This window comes from Procambarus clarkii, chromosome 38, assembly GCF_040958095.1.
Source record: "Procambarus clarkii isolate CNS0578487 chromosome 38, FALCON_Pclarkii_2.0, whole genome shotgun sequence".
Lineage (NCBI taxonomy): Eukaryota > Metazoa > Arthropoda > Malacostraca > Decapoda > Cambaridae > Procambarus > Procambarus clarkii.
Window position 1 is genome coordinate 19,926,400 of NC_091187.1, and position 20,743 is coordinate 19,947,142.

The window sequence follows — 20,743 nt, forward strand, 5'->3', positions numbered from 1 at the left end:
GAGTAGTTACTGACACAAAGACCAGAAAGCACGAATATAAAGAGCTATGACATGTTTCAAACCGAGAATTATATGTACGGGCAGTATAAAACATCCACTAGACAGTGTGACATTGTAACTGCCAGAATTAGGTTGGGATATCAATATCTATGGCAGGTGGCTGCAGGTAATGAATCCCCCAATGGTAAACATTCCAATTGTAAACTGTGAACAAGAGCTGGGCCATACTCTCCAACACTATATCTGTGATTGCCCTGTTATAAGTGACTTCAGACTAAATGGTATGAGGTACTTTGAGCTCTGCAATTACTTCATACACTTAGGAATATTGGAAGATGTTCTTGTGCTGTATCCAGATTTTGCTAGTGGAGATAGCAAAATAATTTAAAACATCCACTAGGCAGTGTGACATTGTCACACTGTGACAATGACATTTATTTCTTTTTCTTTCCATGACTTACATTTCATTTTCTCTCTTGATTTTTAGTCAGAGTTGATTCAGATTCAGATTCAGATTCAGATGTTTATTCAGGTAAGGTACATACATACAAGTGATGTTACATTAATGGATTGATATATAGATAGAGCTAGTACATACAATGCCTAAAGCCACTATTACGCAATGCGTTTCGGATTGTTTTTGTATTGAGGCTGGTACTGTATTTGCACCTCCGATTCCATGTATGACTAACCATCCTGTGAGATGAAAATATTAGATGAACTTATAGCCAGTTGTTTATCTACACTGTGTAATCTTTCTTATAGAATAAGGTAACAGCACATTGCTGTGTATACCTAAGCTTGTTAAGTTAATACCCCCAAAAAATCGAAGTTTGGGTTGCCGAAAGTATCGTTTTCTCTCTTGGTACAAATTGAAAATTTAATACATTATAAGTTTATTTCCAGTTTTAGTAATCCATTCTGATTTATACAAGATTTTAAAAATATACAAATTCAAGTGTAATACAAATTTCAATAACTACTTTAATGTAAATAATAAAGTTAGCCCTCAACGCGGGCGGAAAGAAAGCGTGAATGGCGACAGGAAGACAAGCGACCACCAGAGGCCGCCCACAACAACTAGCCCGAGTGTTGTCTAGTTCACCCGAGGGGGCACTACTACCAACACCTTTGACCACAAGAGATACACGCCACGCCACAGCTGGTGAAGATACAGCTGGAAGTCAGTCGTCAAGAACACGGGGTTTGTCGTCAAGAAAGTGGGTGTAGCAGCCGGGAGGGGCCCAGTATTGCGACACAACCAGAGGGGTATTTAACAAAAGTCAGCTCTTCAAGCACTTATAGCAAGTATATTATGACATATATTACACATTTAAAAACCCAACATGCAACATGTTTTACAACAAACGCAGCATGCAAAATAGTTACTAGTAATGTTGCAACATCCATTATTCCATTTACCTGAATTTTATAAACATTAATGCAAAGAGCAAGAATTTGAATATCATTTATAATAGTGTATTCATAAACATTAGGCTTTATTGAGGTTCCCCCCCAAAGTTGAATTACTAAACACACCTAGAATGCAACCCCACAAGCTGACTAACTCTGACTAACTTACAGTCTTCGTGGTGTAGTGGTAAGACACTCGCCTGGTGTTCCGCGAGCGTTTTATCATGGATTCATATCCTGGCTGGGGAGGATTTACTGGGCGCAAATTCGTAACTGTAGCCTCTGTTTAACGCAACAGTAAAATGTGTACTTGGTTGTAACAATGATTCTTCGTGGCGGGGATCGTATTCCAGGGACCTGCCCGAAACGCTACGCATACTAGTGGCTGTACAAGAATGTAACAACTCTTGTATATATCTCAAAAAAAAAAAAAAAAAAAAAAAAAAAAGTACCTACTTACTGCTAGGTGAACAGGTGCATTAGGTGAAAGGAAATGTGTCCAACCATTTCTGTCCCGCCTGGAAACCTGGAATTCCTGATTGCGAGTCGAGAATGAACCAGACTACTACCAGGACCATAAAATTTGTATGGATACCACCTCACATACGTGTTATCGAGCATGATGACATGGACAAGGCAGCTAAAATTGCATGTGATAAGCATGAAATTGAGTTACATCTGGACATTCCAAGCTATCATAAAAGTAGCAGTATTTGTGGAAATTAGAGATGGTAGAATGGTCACTGACATTCAAAGGCTAAAAAACCCAAGTGTAATGTATTATGGTACAGTATGTTTAGAACTGAGAACTATATGTATAGACAGCCTAAAACATCCACTAGAGAGTGTGACATTGTAATTTTCAGAATTAGGCTGGGATATAGTTATGGCAGGTGGCTGCAGGTAATGACTCTCTCAATGATGAACATTCCAATTGCAAACTGTAGGAACAAGAGCTAGGACATACTCTCCAACACTATATTTGTGATTGTCCTGTAATCAATGATTTCATCAGACCAAATGGTATGAGGTACTTTGAGCTCTGTAACTACCTCATACACTCACGAATTTTGGAAGATATTCTTGTGTTCTACCCAGAGTTTGCTAGTGCAAGCTAATAGATCAGCCTCATATTTCTCATTCTCTCTTGATTCCATGTATTACATAATATCCCATCCTGTGAGATGGGATATTAAGGCTAGTTTTTCTTTGTGCTCTGTGATGATATTGAGTCACCGAGGGAAGCCCACTCAGAAATACATCATTAAATGTAAAGAAACACCATTTTTTTGGTTCCATCCCGCCCCCTCCATCCTCAATGGTTTCTAGTTTGTCCTTCCATCCAAAATTTCAAGGATTGTCTTTGAGCAGCGTATGTCTGCAGTGATCAGCTGACCGGATACCTGGGTTTCTGGGGGATTCATCTGATGATAGGGAAGTAAAACAAACTAGAAATTGGGACTAGCTAGCAAGTTTGTATATACTGTAGTTTGTCAGGGTTGCCAATGCTTCTCCATGCTGTTGCATTTTTTGGGGTTCTGGAAGGCATTCCTGACTCATAATGGCCTTATGGGTTTATTAGGCTTTGAGTTAACCAGGCTGGTAGTTCAGGAGGCAACTAAGGAGACTTGGCAAAAAGAGCATTTCATTACATTCAATGCTAGATTGTTCATTTCTGGGGTGCTTTGGGTTAAAAGTGAGGGTGGATTAGTGGCTAATTCTGTTTATAACTCAGTATTTGCCACCTGGTAACTGGTGGTAGTGGTGACCAGTTTGTCAACTTATAGTTTGAATTAGCAGAGCACTACTTTGCAGTTTATTTTCTTTATGTAATGCATGAGGAGATTTTGTGTGTAGAGCATTATTACTTTGACAATCATTCAGGGCTGGTTTAAGAATTTGCCAATGTTTCCTTTCTTCCATGTATAGCCTGGCACTGGTATTTAGAAGAGACTCCTGCTGTGTCAGGATTGTTTACAATGTCCCTGAGGCAGTGGGATGTTGCCTAAACGAGTGACAGCGACCAGCTCAGAAAGGAGTCCTTCATTTATACTAACCATTGCCAGTTTTTGTTGTTGGTCTGGTTTGTGTTAGTGACAATATTTTCTAAATTTCTTTACAGTTAAATTTTCAAGATGATGAGATTAAGTAGCCTATCGCACCTGCTGATAGAACAGGTTGCTGTTGTTGCAGCAATAGTAGCATATCTGACAGGCATTGTCACCGTGCGACCACACCCATTGCCTCCTGAGGATCTACTGCAGGCTACCAAGGCTGCAACAAGGTAATCTTATTTGTTATATTTACTGTGACTGGAAAGCAAAATATCAACACGTTATCAATAAAAGATAATGTCAGTTTGTTTGTCCAAGGTTAAAAGTAAGACTGTTCCAGTTAGCCTCGCACAACTTTTAATTGTGAATTGTGTTTATATGGGAAGTGTTAGAGGAGGCTCAGGGGTCAAGCCCTATGCCCCTCCTTCAGAAGGATTGGCTCCTATTACAATAATCAACAACTTCTTTGAAGTCTGAAATGGTGGTTTGATTGTCTATAGTTTGTCTTCAATAGGAGGGGGAGAGAACAGGAAGGAGGGAGAGATAATGGGAGGGAGGGGGGAGAATTCGAGAGAGGGAGGGAGGGAAGAAGAGAATTTGAGGGGAGGGAGGGAAAGACTGGGAAGGAGGAAGATAGAATGGGAGGGACTCTTTCCATCTCTTCCCCCCATCCCCCAATGGAGTTTAGGGGGGGGGGAGGAGAGGAAGAGGGTAAGGAGTAGAGAGGAATGGGGAAATAGGAGGGGGAAGGGGAAAGGGTATGAAAGGGGGAATAGTGGGAGAGACAGGAAGAGGCGACAGAGCTGGTCAAGCTCCCAAACCAAGTTCTTGACTTTGAGGGTGGTGTTTTGCACTCCTCCCTGGTAGGTTATGCATCTTCCTTCTTCAGGGAGCCACTATTTGACCCCTCCAGAAAACCAGCATTGAATGTAATGAAATACATTTTTCTGGTTGGTTGTCTTAGTGGTTCCCTGGTCCTCACCCCACTCTTCCCATACAGGTGCTTGGTGCCTTCTTTGATAATTACTGTACTTACTTACTTCCAATACAGGTGCATCAGTTTGTCATTTTTCAGCTTTGGACCAAGGGGCGGATTATGTGAGAGTCAGGAGCTTAAAGTGGTGCTGTTACCTGTTGGTAGACGTACTTAATTAGGGGGTGTTCATTCTAACTACTGAAGGAATTGTGTGTGTAAGTTTCTTGTTACTTCAGTTCTTAAATCTGTAAACCTTGCTGCTGTCTGCTTTGTATTGTTTACTTTCTGGATACCAGGCCTTTTGGTACGGGTGATCATAACAATTCCTTTTATAATTCTCCCTTCCTGTGCTTTTGTGAGGGGGGGCTAGAGTCTGGCTGTGCTCCTCAGTAGGCCATTCAAAACTCCTATGACTGGTTCATTTGTGTGGAGCTACCTCACCGATCTAGCTTTAGGAAGCCACTGAGGCCCAACTTGAAAGAGGCATTTCATTACATTCAATGCTTGTTTTTGGGGCAGTTTCTAGGCCGTATTCTGACTGTGTGCCAGGCCATTTCCAGCCAGTTTTAGGACAGTTTTTGTCTTTGTGGCAGGTGTGCTGTTCTCTTTGGGTGTGGCTGCAGTCCACTGTTGGTTGTTTCCAGTTAGGGTTTTCTGGTCCTTGGGTCTGGTGACCAGTTTTCCGAGCTCTGGGTTTGATTCCAGCACCTGGTTCCATTGGTTTGCTGGTATCCCTCTGGACTTACGTTTGGGCCAGCTGGTGGTATATCCATACTCCTTTGCATTAAGTCTCATTGCTGCTTGGTTGTGTTTTTGCTTGAGACTTGTTACGGGTGGTACACTCGAGTGAAAGCTTTTGGCTCTGCTTAGATTGTCTCTTGGACTTCCACTTGTGTTGTGCTTTGGCTTTTGGCTTGCCTCTGGTGTCCCTCTGCTCCTGGGCCACACATGCTTTCTTCTCCCACAGCTGCATTTTCTGCTTTGTTTAAAAAAAAAATGTTGACCTCATCTGTAGAGGTGCCTATGTGAGTTAGCTCAGTGAACAATTAAGTTAACCCTCCAATAAAACATGTTAAATCTAAAGCAAGGCCATTTTCTAGTGAGGCTCTCATTAGTTCCCCCCATATCTGCCTTATTGGTTTGGTTTGGGTGGCTCATGAGTGAGAGGTCAGTCTAGGTGACTGGCTATAACAAGGTGACTGTTGGGTACAGCATGATCCAGTGTGTTTATCCCGCTGCAGCAGCAGTTTGGCTTGTTGCCCCTTGGTACTTAATATACTGTAACAATTTGCTTGTTTCGTTTTGTTATGCTTTATAGTGCTTTTTCCTTGGCTGTGAGCAAATCTCATCCACAATATCACAGAATCTCAAAGACAGACTCTAATCCTGGTTCCCAGTAGGCAAGTGTAGACTAATAAGGCTTAGTACATCTCCCTAAGGGTAGTCTGGATGAGCAGTTAGCTTGGGGTGCTACTGAGAGCCAACAAAAAAGATAATTTTATTATATTCATGGATTTATTTTTACCATATCTATATTGATATCGATCAATAAGGCAGTACTGATCAAAATGCTGTGTTGGTATAGATATGCCTCTAGATTATGCATATTGAAATGTTGCACAGTCCTTCTTATTATTGCATCTTTGCCTGTTGCTTTTTTTTAATAAATTTGTGAAACTTTTTAAGGTAAAACATCATCTTGTCTCCAACAGACATGATGATGAGTCCCCAGTATCGGTGAACAAGACTGTGATTGTTATTATTGATGCCTTGAGAGCTGATCACCTTGTATCCACACCGCAGCCTCTAATGCCTCACTTGCATGGCTTGCTCGCCAAGGAAGAGGCACATGGGTATATCCTTCATACCGCTACTCCCACTGTCACTCTTCCCAGAATTAAGGTAAGGATTTTTTAGTTTTTTTTTTGTGGAAATTATTTGATAAACAGTGACTGTTAATGGCTTTCATATGTAGGATGTGTTAAATCTGTTGAGCATTCAAATTTTTTTTTACTAACAGGATACCAAGTTTGGTCTCCTTTAAGCATTCTTAACTATTCCAAGTGTCATACACTTCTTGCCGTGAGTGTGGGATTGTTCATAGAGAATGAACTGAAGCCCTGTAGAATACCATTTTGAGACTGGAAATATCAAATGCAAGGGAGGCATCTCAACTACTCCACTTTCAACACTTGCTGTCATCTTGTGGAGTAGATGGCTAAGGCTGGACCCATATCAACAGAGGAAGGAGGAGGGGTGAAGTTTACCCCCACTAAAGGCCCTGAAACACCAGATGGTAAGCCCAGGCAACTTGAGTCAAAGCCTGGTAAAAAGTAGCACAACTGTTCCCTCGCCATCCCATCATTTTGAACCACAATGTATCTCTCCCTGAGGAGAATGAATGAAACCTCCATCAATGGGAAGAAGCTGATGTTGAAGCAAACATCACATTGCCAGATATTGTTACCACTGAATCTTTACCTTGACCAAGAGTCCTGCATGACCTGGGACCCTGATGCCCCAGGTACCGAAGTGGGAACTGAACCATGCCACGGAAAAACCTAGCACAAAAGCTGAAAGACAGCCCCCACAGTCTCGAGCACCTAGGATACCTCCCTCTCCAGGAAATAACGTAATGGGAATAACAGAAATAACAATAACATACACAAATAATCAATCTCCAGTCAATGGGAAAAGGCCACGACTCCTGAACCTTTTCAAATTCTGATGCAAACACCAGGTAAGTATATACTTCAACAAATAATATTATTAGATCAAATATTGCTCATTTTGCCACAATTACAGCTCTACCTAAAATGTGCTAGTCCCCCAAAACTTCACTATTACAAAATATGTGTACTCGGTTTTCAAATAGTTTTTTATATACCTCAGTGGTTGCTCCATTAACCGTACTAGTATATTCCTAATCATCACATATATATGCACTAGCAATACTGTAACCAGAAGACAGAAGACCTTAAGACTTCATATACCCACATGGCAACCAAACCAAACCTAGCCAGGATGCCAACCTGGGTAAGATGAAAATAGCATCCTATATTTCACAGCTCATCTTACACACAAAGTTTAAAGCACCACAACATTGAAGTGCTGCAGAACAGACTCATTTGCAGAACAGGTTGCAGAATAATTGTAGAATAGTCCTTAGCTGAACCAGGCGAAAAGGGGTACAGGAACCAACACCTTGACCAGTCCAGCTGAAAGGCATCCACCATAAAGGGAATTGCCATTGGGGAATGAAGTCCTGTACAAAGGTGTCAATTCCACGCAAAGAGTTCTAGCTCTGGCTGCCTGTATGTCTCAAAGCTGAAGTAAGGAAGCAGCATAGATGTTCCACACCATGAAACAGGTTGTCCATGAAAATGTTGAACAATCACTGGATATGAAAAGCACAGAGAGCCAAACTGTGAGTACTCAGCTGAAGAGTTACTCAAAGCATTCAGTTCCAAAGGACAAGGGACTAAAGGGAACCCTCCTGGTTGAGACAATGAACTACACAGAGAACAGTCTGAATAGAGCCGGAGTATGGAGCCCAAAGGAATCCGAACCCTCCTCAGTGCATGCTACACAGCTATAACTCCCGAACCATACTGTGAGCTCGAAGTGGGAGAGGAGATCACTGACCCTGCACAGCTTGGTCAGCGCTCGTTACAAAGCCCCATCTCAGATCCAAGTTTCTGTGAAGACTTTGAGTATGGGTTTAGGAAGGCACCAGGGACCTGAACCCCCCAAAACCCAAAAAGAAAACCAATAATAATGCCGCAACCAGTGAAGGGCCTATGGGGCTTGCACCCAATGATCATGGAAGTGACGAAAGGGACTGAACCAGAGAAACCAGAACAGCTGCCGAAGCCACACCTTTTCCCTGAGGAAAAATGACATAGGCAAAGTTCAGGCTCCCGCTACACAGCAATTCACAGGAAATGGCACAAAGGGCAAACATCAAACCACTTAGCTGCCCAGAGGAGCCCATATGGAAGAGAGGTAACCCAGGAACCACTGAATCAGTAAAGGAACTGACAGCATAGACCCATTGGGTGGTGAGCTCCTACCTCCTCCCCCCCGAATGAATGGGAAAGGTGGGGCCAACGAGCTTAGTTTCAATAAATTCGATCATTTGCTTACATCGTTAGGGAAGGTCATTGGGCGGGCTTTTGAAGCTTCAGTCTCTTAAACCCAACAGTGGTTTGTTTTAACTTGCTGACTTTCTGATTGCCTTTCCCGGTAAGGTGGAAAAATGTCATCACACTCACCCCTCTGTGTAGTGGCCAGGTTCTGACTGTGGCCTCCAGAAGGCCTAAAGAACTCAATGGTTGATGCGACCTGGTAGATGGATACCATCCCAATGCATAGCTTCATAGAGCCACAAGTGACTTCTCACAGAAAACCTTGCTTCCACTATCCTAAAAATTTAAAAACTTTTCAAAATACTGTACAGTATTTGTATTTATTTGAAAATGAAAATAAATTAATAATTATTATACCTAATATAAGATATTTGTGTTATAATTAATTAATTTTAGTTATATATATAATGAACTATGGTTTTTAACTTTGGTTTTTGTTAGTCTTTGGTGACAGGCAGCATTCCGGGGTTCATGGACATTATTGAGAACTTTGGTGCTGGTGAGCTGACCGATGATAACCTCATCAGACGGTGGGTAGATGCAGGGAAGCGTATTTACTTCTATGGAGATGACACTTGGCTTAAGCTGTTTCCTTCACAGTTTTCCAAACATGATGCTGTTACCTCGTTCTTTGTCACTGATTACACTGAGGTAAGATGCGTATCATTATTTTTCTGGATGGGCTTCTGCAGTGGCTTCCTGAATTAAGCCCTGGTGCAGCCAAGCCTAAGGGAGACCTGCCAGGCCTCTTAGACTCACTTTCCTTATGGTAACCAGGACCAGAATCTGGCCATCTCTGAAGCAAGAAGCACCTTTGTATCAGAGATAAAAAAAAAAACACTACCAGAAAGCATATGTGAAACAAAGCCAGCTACCTCTTGAAGAGAATTAAATACCCTCGGATAATAAGTCACGATGCAGCTGACTGCCACCAGGTAGCAGCTCACGTCATCAAGGTGTCCCCCAGGCAGCCCTTTCCCATAACTTATTCATCTGGTTGCATCCTCAATGGCACGGGACATCCAATGTAGGCCCTGTCTCTGCTTCATTCTTAAAGTAGTCTTGGCTAGCCATAGAACACTAGTTTCTCCCTGGGACATTGCTTTGTTATTGTTTTACTCTTCATGATTGTTTCATGCTACCCACAATGAATGTTCAATAGCATTTTAATTTGCTCCAACTGAAAGCCAGTGTTTTTCTCTCTTTTCTCTCTCTTTTCTCTCTCTCTTTTTTGCTCCAACTGAAAGCCAGTTTGTTTTCTCTCTTGATAGTCTGGTTGCATTTTCTCTGGCCTGCCGGGAATACCTGCTTTGAAGACCCTCGTTCTCTACCTCTCTCTCCCTCGCTCTCTACCTCTCTTCCTCTCTTTGGGTTGGATGGTAGAGCGACGGTCTAGCTTCAAGCAGGTCCGCTTTCAATCAACCGTCCAAGTGGTTGGGTGCCATTCCTTTTCCCTTCTCCCTCCTCGTCCCATCCCCAATCCTTATCCTGATCCCTTCCAATTGCTATATAGTCATAATGACTTGGCACTTTCCCTTGATAATTCCCTTCCTGTATGAGCTGACTTCTCTAGAGCTATCTCACTTCCAGGTAGCATGGCTTGTGCTCAGCTGTGAGGACTGTTGAGGAGTTCAGTAGATGGCCGTGTGTTGTCTAACTACAATTGTGCCTAATCCTGTTCCACATAAACACCTAAGTGCTGTTTCAGGATGAGAGCTATGCTCAAGGTGACTTGGCACAAGTTTTCCCAATACTGTCATATGATACTTTAAAAACTATTTATAGTTTTTTGGTTAGGGCATATACTTGGTAGTACCAAGTGTGCAGATGCAAATCCTCATCATGGCTTCTATTGATTTGCTCATTTATACATCACATTATTATTATTATTATTATTATTATTATTATTATTATTATAGTTAGAGGAAGTTCATTAGTTGGGTTGTGAGACTTCGGTCTATTTTGAACCCAGCAGTTGTTTTTGATTTGCTGACTTTCTGGAAGCCTTTCCCAGTGTGGTGGTGAAATATCACCGGTCCTTGCACCTCTGTGAGGGGGGGTCAGGGGTCAGGTCAGGTTCTGGCTTTGGTCCCTGGGAGGCCGAAGAACTCCACCGCTGATTTGATCTGGTAGATTGGAAACCATCTCAATGTATAGGTTCAGGGAACCATTGCGGTTCACCCAGAAATTACAGTTTCATTATGTTCACTGCTGGTTTGCTTTGGTATTGTGGTGATCTTGTATCCCCAGACATTCTTAGGCATCCGTTGAGGGGGGCCAGATTCTGGTCGTGATGTGCAATAGTTGCTCATAAGAGCCTGGTGAGGTCTCCAAGGTTGGAAGTTATCAGGTGGGTAGTCAGGGAAGCCACCAAGAGAGCCACCAGAAAGAGGCATTTCATTACATGCAACGGTGAATTTTTCTGGCCATTTTGTTAAACTTGCTTTCAGCAGTGAAGGAATGTTTTTCATGGGGCAAGTGATGCTCCTTTTTTCCAGCTAAAGAAATAATAGATTGTATCAACTTGAAGGCATATTGAGCATGGCATAATATGGCTATAACTCTGGTACAAATTATAAAAACAATAAGTACTGTATGAGCTAATTTATATTAAGTTTTATTTTGTTTTATACAGTATATGAAAGTGTTTTAGGTTTTTATTAGTTAGTATTTCTCCAATAGATTTTCCTTCTTTAGTAATTTTTTATAGTAGTAATAGTAGTTTTAGGTTTTGCTCTTTAATTTCTGTGCAAGTATATACACTTTTATTAGAATAAAAGTTGATTTGTGTGTAGTTCAGCAATCTTCTCCTCCTGGGGTCAGCTGTGTATTTTTGTGTGTTGTATATTTCAGTCTTTTCTTCTGCTGTATATTTTTACATTTTTTTTGTATAGATAACCTTTTAACCTTCATAACCTCTTATAACCTTTTAAATTTAATAAAATACTAACAGTACTCTAGTACTGTTAGTATTTTTCTTGAAAATGTGGCCTTCACATCAGCTTGTATTTTGCCAGTCATATTTCTTTTTTCTTTTTTCGTTTTTCCTTTTTAAAAACATTAATGTAGGTTACATTCACAAGTATATACTGTACTTCTATTGTACTTCTATTAAGGCATAATCTCTCTTGGTAGGTAGACAGGAACGTGACTCGCCACATCTCCAAGACAATGGCCTCCGATGATTGGGATGTTCTAATTCTTCACTATTTAGGTTTAGATCACATTGGCCACCTTGAAGGACCCATGAGTCCACTGATCGGCCCTAAACTTTTGGAAATGGACTCTGTGATAAAGAATATCCACCTTGGACTCGAAAAGAAGGTAAATATACTATTATTGTTAACAAAAATAGTACAGTATTTATAAAATGGGAATATTTAAGATTAATTTTCTTTCCACACTTTCAGATAAAATATTTGGAATCCTCATTTAAAATATAGTTTAATATTTGATTTACAGTGGCTATTTCTGGGGGGTAGCCTTTGATGGCTACTGTCTCCTGTTGTGGTGGTTGGAGGTTCGAGGCTCCTAAGGGCCCAAGTGAAAGATGTTGTTACCCCTCATTTATTGTGGTTGACAATTTATATGATTGGGGTGTGGATACCATAATTTATACATGCTTAAATGACAACCCAGGCAAAGCTTAAAGTTCCAGTTGGGCAGCAGTTAGTTGCTTCTGGAATTCTTCTTTACTGTGGCTGTTCATAGCGGGATTGAGGAGCTATGATCTCCCGCTCTGTGGGTCAGAGGTTTGAGGCTTCTAGGGGCCCAAGTGAATGAAATGTTATTACAATGTCTATTGGGGTTGGCACTTTGTGGCATAGATCACCTAATTCCTCCATTCTTGAGCAGTCATTTTTGCTCACTGCTGAAGAGGGTCCTGGTTTGGGTCTGTAATATTCGGTGTGCGTTTCTTGTTTTCAAAATACAGTAGTGGGTCATTATTCCATTGATTAATACACAATTTCACTTCATTCCCATCTCTTTCTCTTACACACACACACACACACACACACACACACACACACACACACACACACACACACACACACACACACACACACACACACACACACACACACACACACACACACACACACACACACACACACACACACACACACACACACACACACACACACACACACACACACACACACACACACACACACACACACACACACACACACACACACACACACACACACACACACACACACACACACACACACACACACACACACACACACACACACACACACACACACACACACACACACACACACACACACACACACACACACACACACACACACACACACACACACACACACACACACACACACACACACACACACACACACACACACACACACACACACACACACACACACACACACACACACACACACACACACACACACACACACACACACACACACACACACACACACACACACACACACACACACACACACACACACACACACACACACACACACACACACACACACACACACACACACACACACACACACACACACACACACACACACACACACACACACACACACACACACACACACACACACACACACACACACACACACACACACACACACACACACACACACACACACACACACACACACACACACACACACACACACACACACACACACACACACACACACACACACACACACACACACACACACACACACCCCCCCCCCCCCCACCCACCCACCCACCCACCCACCCACCCACCCACCTAAAGGTGAACGAAATAGTGACTGCCAATCCACAAAAAGTTAACATAATAGCACTAGAGATCTGCCATGAGGATGATAAACTAATGATCATAAATGCATATAGTCCACTGCTAAGCAGCACATGGTCAAAGGAGGAGCTAGATAGTAAACGAGAAGGTCTTATAACAATAATGAGAGAGATCATAGCGAGAGCGGATAACGATAGTTCACGACTGTTGATAGTCGGCGACTTCAACTTGAAATCCATAGACTGGGAAGCATGTGAAGCTAAAACAGAAGATTTCTGGACCTGTAAATTTGTAGACCTCATCCTGGAAACATTCTTGTATCAACATGTTAAACAAGCTACGAGGATGAGAGAAGGGGACGTCCCCTCCATGCTAGATTTGATATTTACCAGGAAGGAGGAAGAAATATTTGACATTCAGTACCTTCCTCCATTGGGTAAAAGTGACCATGTCTTTTTGGGAATAAAGTATGCAATGCGTTATAATCTGGAAGAAAATATGACGGTCGATGCAAATGAAAAACCTGACTTTAGGAGAGGACGTTATGGCAACCTTAGAAATTTTTTTAGTGAGTATAATTGGACAGACTTGTTGCTAGGCAAGGAAGTGAATGAGATGTATGTCAGGTTTTGTGAAATATATGATAAAGGCACAAAAAAATTTATACCAAAACAGAGAAGCAGAACTAGGAAACAGGATTGGTTCAACAGAAAGTGCGAGAGGGCCAGAGACCAAAAGACTCAAAAATGGAATCAATACAGGAAGAGGCCGAACCCCCAAACATACCAGCGATACAAAGATGCGAGAAACAACTACACGGCAGTGAGGAGAGAAGCAGAAAGAAATTTTGAAAAAGGGATTGTAGACAAATGTAAAACAGAACCAGGTCTATTCTATAAATTCATAAACAACAAATTGCAGGTAAAGGATAATATTCAGAGGTTGAAAATGGGAAATAGATTCACGGAAAATTACTGTAAAAGGAAATGTGTGAAACATTAAACGAAAAGTTCCAAAGTGTGTTTGTACAAAATGAAATCTTCAGGGAACCAGATACAATAAGAATTTCAGAGAACAACATAGAGCACATAGAGGTGTCTAGAGACGAGGTGGAAAAAATGCTCAAGGAGCTAAATAAGAACAAAGCAGTTGGTCCAGATGGAGTTTCACCATGGGTTCTGAGAGAATGTGCACCTGAGCTCAGCATTCCTCTTAAACTGATTTTTCAGGCATCCCTGTGTACAGGAATTGTAGCTGATGTGTGGAAAAAGGCTAACATAGTTCCAATCTACAAAAGTGGAAGCAGGGAAGACCCCCTTAATTATAGACCGGTATCATTGACAAGTGTAATAGTCAAAATATTGGAAAAAATAATTAAAACTAAATGGGTAGAACACCTGGAGAGAAATGATATAATATCAGACAGACAGTATGGTTTTCGATCTGGAAGATCCTGTGTATCGAATTTACTCAGTTTCTATGATCGAGCAACAGAGATATTACAGGAAAGAGATGGTTGGGTTGACTGCATCTATCTGGACCTAAAAAAAGGCTTTCGACAGAGTTCCACATAAGAGGTTGTTCTGGAAACTGGAAAATATTGGAGGAGTGACAGGTGCGCTTCTAACATGGATGAAAAATTTTCTGACATAGAAAAATGAGGGCTGTGATCAGAGGCAATGTATCGGACTGGAGAAATGTCACAAGTGGAGTACCACAGGGTTCAGTTCTTGCACCAGTGATGTTTATTGTCTACATAAATGATCTACCAGTTGGTATACAGAATTATATGAACATGTTTGCTGATGATGCTAAGATAATAGGAAGGATAAGAAACTTAGATGATTGTCATGCCCTTCAAGAAGACCTGGACAAAATAAGTACATGGAGCGCCACTTGGCAAATGGAATTTAATGTTAATAAATGTCATGTTATGGAATGTGGAATAGGAGAACATAGACCCCACACAACCTATATATTATGTGAGAATTCTTTAAAGAATTCATTAAAGAATTCTGATAAAGAAAGAGATCTAGGGGTGGTTCTAGATAGAAAACTATCACCTGAGGACCACATAAAGAATATTGTGCGAGGAGCCTATGCCACGCTTTCTAATTTCAGAATTGCTTTTAAATACATGGATGGCGATATACTAAAGAAATTGTTCACGACTTTTGTTAGGCCAAAGCTAGAATATGCAGCAGTTGTGTGGTGCCCATATTTTAAGAAGCACATCAACAAACTGGAAAAGGTGCAAAGACATGCTACTAAGTGGCTCCCAGAACTGAAGGGCAAGAGCTACGAGGAGAGGTTAGAGGCATTAAATATGCCAAAACTAGAAGACAGAAGAAAAAGAGGTGATATGATCACTACATAGCAGTCTCCGTGGTGTAGTGGTAAGACACTCGCCTGGCGTTCCGCGAGCGCTATGTCATGGGTTCGTATCCTGGCCGGGGAGGATTTACTGGGCGCAATTCCTTAACTGTAGCCTCTGTTTAACTCAACAGTAAAATGTGTACTTGGATGAAAAAACGATTCTTCGCGGCAGGGGATCGTATTCCAGGGACCATAGGATTAAGGACTTGCCCGAAACGCTACGCGTACTAGTGGCTGTACAAGAATGTAACAACTCTTGTATATATCTCAAAAAAAAAAAAAAACAAACATACAAAATAGTAACAGGAATTGATAAAATCGATAGGGAAGTTTTCCTGAGACCTGGAACTTTAAGAACAAGAGGTCATAGATATAAACTAGCTAAACACAGATGCCGAAGAAATATAAGAAAATTCACTTTCGCAAACAGAGTGGTAGACGGTTGGAACAAGTTAGGGGAGAAGGTGGTGGAGGCCAAGACCGTCAGTAGTTTCAAAACGTTATATGACAAAGAGTGCTGGGAAGACGAGACACCACGAGCGTGGCTCTCATCCTTTAACTACACTTAGGTAATTACACACATGTCAGTGGTACCTCGGAATGCGATTGTCCCTGTATGCGAGATTTTCGGAAGGCGAGGTGTATTTACTCCAAAAATTTGTCTCGGAAGGCGATGGTTACTTCGGGAGGCGAGTTTGAACGCGAGTTTGTTGATACGCGTACAGCCGACCTAGCGCGTGGTCGTTCGGCGATCGTCGCCCCTCTGCCCCGCTGCCCCTCAGTTCACCATTGTCTCGCGCGCAGTGACTACCCCCACATCAATTCTTGTCGTGAATTTTCAGTGTTTTGTTGGATTTTTGGTGATTTGTCTATACAATTTGTTGTTATATATCTCACCATGAGTCCCAAGAAAGCCAGTGGTAAGGATAAAGGCCAGAAAGCTCATGTGAGGATGACAATAGAGGAGAAACAAGAGATCATTCGAAAGCATGAGAACGGTACACGTGTTGTTGATCTTTGTAGGCAGTACAACAAAGCGACATCAACAATATGCACTATACTTAAGAAGAAAAATAAGATTATGAGTGCTAATGTGGCAAAAGGAGTAAGAACATTAACGACACAAAGACCACAAATACTTGAAGAAGTGGAAAAGTTGTTATTAATTTGGATACACGACAAGGAGTTGAGGGGTGATAGTGTTTCGGAGGCCATTATTTCTGAGAAAGCCAGGGTGTTGCACGAAGACCTTCTAAAGAAGACCCCTGCAACGAGTGATGCAGATAAGAAAGAGTTTAAGGCAAGCAGGGGCTGGTTTGAAAAATTTAGAAAGAGAAGTGGTATCCATAGTGTTTGTTACAAGGCATGGGGAGGCAGCCAGCTCAGACAAACCAGCCGCTGGACGATTTATTGACGAATTTAAAGAGTTTGCACAGGCTGAGGGATATCTACCGCAACAAGTGTTTAATTGTGACGAAACAGGACTGTTTTGGAAAAGAATGCCTAAGAGGACATACATTACCAAGGAGGAAAAATCCTTGCCTGGACACAAGCCTATGAAAGATAGGTTTACGCTTGTGCTGTGTTCAAATGCGAGTGGCGATTTAAAAATTAAACCCTTGCTAGTGTATCATTCTGAAAATCCAAGGGTTTTCAAACAGTATAATGTGCAGAAAACCCGTTTGTCTGTGATGTGGAAGTCTAATAAAAAAGCATGGGTGACTAGGCTTATTTTTTCGGAGTGGGTGAATGAAGTGCTGTGCCCTGCCATAGAAAAATATCTGCAGGAGAAACAATTGCCACTCAAAGCCGTGCTTCTCCTTGACAATGCTCCTGCTCATCCTCCAGGCTTGGAAGATGATTTGATGCCTCAATACAATAAATTCCTCACAGTTAAATTCCTTCCTCCTAACACCACTCCTCTAATTCAGCCTATGGACCAGAAAATCATAGCGAATTTTAAGAAACTGTATGAAAGGGCACTTTTCCGGAAATGTTTTGAAAGTGACTGAAGCCACAAACCTCACCCTCAAAGAGTTCTGGAGAGAGCATTTTAACATTTTTAGTGCTTTAAAACTCGTTGACAAAGCCTGGCAAGAAGTGACTCAAAGAACCCTGATCTCTGGCTGGAGAAAATTGTGGCCTGAAGGTGTGAGAGAACTAGACTTTGAGGGGTTTGAGCCTATAAATGATGCGCCTATTGTTGAGGAAATTGTTAGTCTAGGCCAGAAAATGGGCTTGGAATTGGATGGTGATGATGTGGAGGAGTTGGTGGAAGAACACAACGAAGAACTGACCACCGAAGAACTCCTAGCCCTTTAACAGGAACAGCAAGCCAACACAGCAGCGAATGATTCTGCAGTGGAGGAGGAGGTGGTGGCAGCAGCACCAGCGAATGTCCCTTCTGCAGTAATTAAGAAGGTGTGTCAGATGTGGGAAGAGATTCAAACAACTATTGAACATACTCACCCAGACAAAGCTGTAGTAGGCCGTTGTCTTAATCTTTTCAATGACAATGTGATGCCTTACTACAGAGAGAGCTTGCGAAGAAGGGAAAAGCAAGCTTCCATGGACAAATATTTGGTGAAGAAATCGAGCAGTGAGCCTCAACCAGGACCTAGTGGCACTCAGGTTAAACGTCCCAGGGAGAGCACACCAGAAAGGTCCTCACTGCCTGATGTGATTATGGAAGGGGACTCCCCTTCCAAACAGTAACTCCTCTCCTCCTCCCCCCTCCTCACCATCTTCCATACGCCTACAGCACTCGACAGTAAGGTAAGTAATAACTGGAACATAGTTTTGTAGGTTTATTTAGATGAATTAGGTAAATTAGGTATAAAAATTTAGTTTGATGTGGGGTTTTTGGGGTAGTCGGGAACGGATTAATTCATTTCCCTTTATTTCTTATGGGGAAATTAACTTCGGAATGCGAGTTTTCGGAAGGCGAGGCGTCTCCAGGAACGGATTAAACTCGCATTCTGAGGTATGCCTGTATATATAAATGAAAATGTGCATGCATGCAATGTGAGTGATTTCTTTGTCATTGTAGTGAAATGTGTTCCTCAGGGCAAGAGGTACTTGGTGGTTGTTTGTGGAGATCATGGCATGAGTGATGCAGGTGGGCATGGAGGATCCTCGCATTCAGAGGTTACTACATCTTCAGTGCTCTTCTCTAACACCTTTGGAAAGAAAATGTAAGTTATATTTTTAGGGGGTAACCCCTTTGTGGCTTCCTGTTGCTATCTTGCTGATATTTCTCCATACAAGTCACATCAGTTACTGGAGTTCTGTTTAGTTTACTAGGGACTAGACCCAGACCCTGGCCTCTCCTCAGAGGCATAGAGCATATGACATTCTGCCATTTCACCAGGAAAGCATCCAGACAGTTAGCGAAGGTTTACAGACAACTACTGGATTCACGAGACTTGAAGTCTCAAAACTGCCAAACCATTCTTCAAATGATTCAACCAAAACAAAATAATTCACTCGGAACTAGTTCAAACTCATTAATACCAATCACTGCCACCAAGCAGCCCAGAGATTGGTCCTCCGCCAGCTCGCTATTCAGTTATCATTAATTTTGCCTAGTGCATCATTAGTGGGTTTGAATAATTGGGTCATTGCGATGTGGTTGGACTTGGGAGTTGTCAAATCGACCTTGTCAAATCGACCTTGTCCCTTCATTGGGTGTTCCAATTTTTCCCAGTCCTAAAGAGGAGCTTGGTGGAACTTTGGTTCATCCTTGATCTATCAGGTTTGAACAGCTTCATTCCCTGTCCAACTTTCTGTATGACCAAATTTGTTTGGATGGTGTTCCTGGACTTCAAAAGTGCATAATGGCATGTATTCATACATCCAGATTTGAGGGACTGGTTAGGGTTTGTGGTTGGACACAGAGCTTACTGTTTTCAGATTCTGCCTTTTGGCTTAAATCTGGCTCCCTGTATTTTCACCAGGTTAGCATGAGTCATTGTGGCACAGTTATGGCTTTTAGGGGTTCATATTTTAGCCATCGTCGATGACTGGCTGGTTTGTGCGCCTAGTCTGTACGTGTGTTGGCTAGACAGGGATCTGGCTCTTTCCCAGCTTGCCGGGTTTAGGTTCCTGGTAAATTACCAGAAGTCTTGGTTAGTTCTATCGCAAGTTCGGATTTTGTAGGGTCCTAACTGAGACTCTGTCGTCTCTTTCCCTGCCTCCTTTCATCTTGCTTCACTTAAAACTCCATTACCATCTGGTTTTGGACTATCCCTAGGTGACTCATCAGTTGGTCGAGTGTTTGGTGTTTGTTGGTCGAAGCAGCCAGAATTTTGCTGTTTTTATGGCACACAGTTGGCAGAGTTATTGGTGCTCCTCCTGCATTTGTTTTCTAGGTGACAATATGAAGTGGCTTCATACTTGCTTCATTTATTTTTGTCTGTTTGTCATCTTTCTTTGGTTTAGGTTCATGTAGTGTGATCTTTTCTTTCATTGTTGTTTCTTAACTGGAGGCGAGGTACACTATTTACTCAATGTCACTGGTCATTGTCAGTCCGGTGTTGCTGTGGGACATGTTTCTTGGCCAATGGTTTCTCTGCATTAATGCCTGCTGCTTCTCCTCTCTGGTAAGCCCCATAATTTTTCTCAGTGGTTATTTAGCTACAGGGAGCCACCAAGGGGCTCCCTCAGAAACCTATCATTGAATGTAATGAAAAACCTCTTTCTGGTTGAATTCCAGTGGCTCCCTCTCTCCCTCTCTCTCTCTTCTGGGTTTCTTGGTACATTGGGATGTTTTTTTTATTTTCTCCAGAAATGCATAGCAAGCTGGCAGAGAACTGCCTGGTGGCAGAAATCACTTTTAATTGATTCAAGCTGGTTTAGAGTGGATTATTTTGTTTTGGTAAAATCATTTTGGGAGTTTAGCAGTTTCGAGGTTTCGAGTCTTGAAAATCTTGCAATTATCTGCAAAGCTTCACTGACTTTCTGGATACTTTCCCAGTGAAATGGCAGAATGTTA

General features: G+C 41.9%; 1 protein-coding gene and 1 long non-coding RNA gene across 12 annotated transcripts in view; one reads left to right on the forward strand and one right to left on the reverse strand.

Annotated features, from left to right (window-relative positions):
- The window catches only part of LOC138349880 (uncharacterized), a 609,089-nt gene that overhangs the window by 311,435 nt on the left and 276,911 nt on the right, over nucleotides 1–20,743 (reverse strand). The gene's annotated exons all lie outside the window — the stretch shown is intronic.
- The window catches only part of LOC123771937 (phosphatidylinositol glycan anchor biosynthesis class G), a 74,817-nt gene that overhangs the window by 28,207 nt on the left and 25,867 nt on the right, over nucleotides 1–20,743 (forward strand). For 5 of the 11 annotated variants that reach the window (XM_045764764.2, XM_069337843.1, XM_069337844.1 and 2 more), the window contains exons 1-6: nucleotides 1,027–1,269; nucleotides 3,536–3,697; nucleotides 6,156–6,345; nucleotides 9,033–9,242; nucleotides 11,727–11,915; nucleotides 18,817–18,944. In XM_045764764.2, the coding sequence (XP_045620720.2) occupies nucleotides 3,549–3,697; nucleotides 6,156–6,345; nucleotides 9,033–9,242; nucleotides 11,727–11,915; nucleotides 18,817–18,944 (866 nt within the window). In that variant the 5' untranslated portion in view covers nucleotides 1,027–1,269; nucleotides 3,536–3,548. Of the gene's footprint in view, nucleotides 1–1,026; nucleotides 1,305–3,535; nucleotides 3,698–6,155; nucleotides 6,346–9,032; nucleotides 9,243–11,726; nucleotides 11,916–18,816; nucleotides 18,945–20,743 lie in introns of those variants that run through there. The other 6 variants (XM_069337840.1, XM_069337842.1, XM_069337846.1 and 3 more) reach the window with 5 other exon arrangements.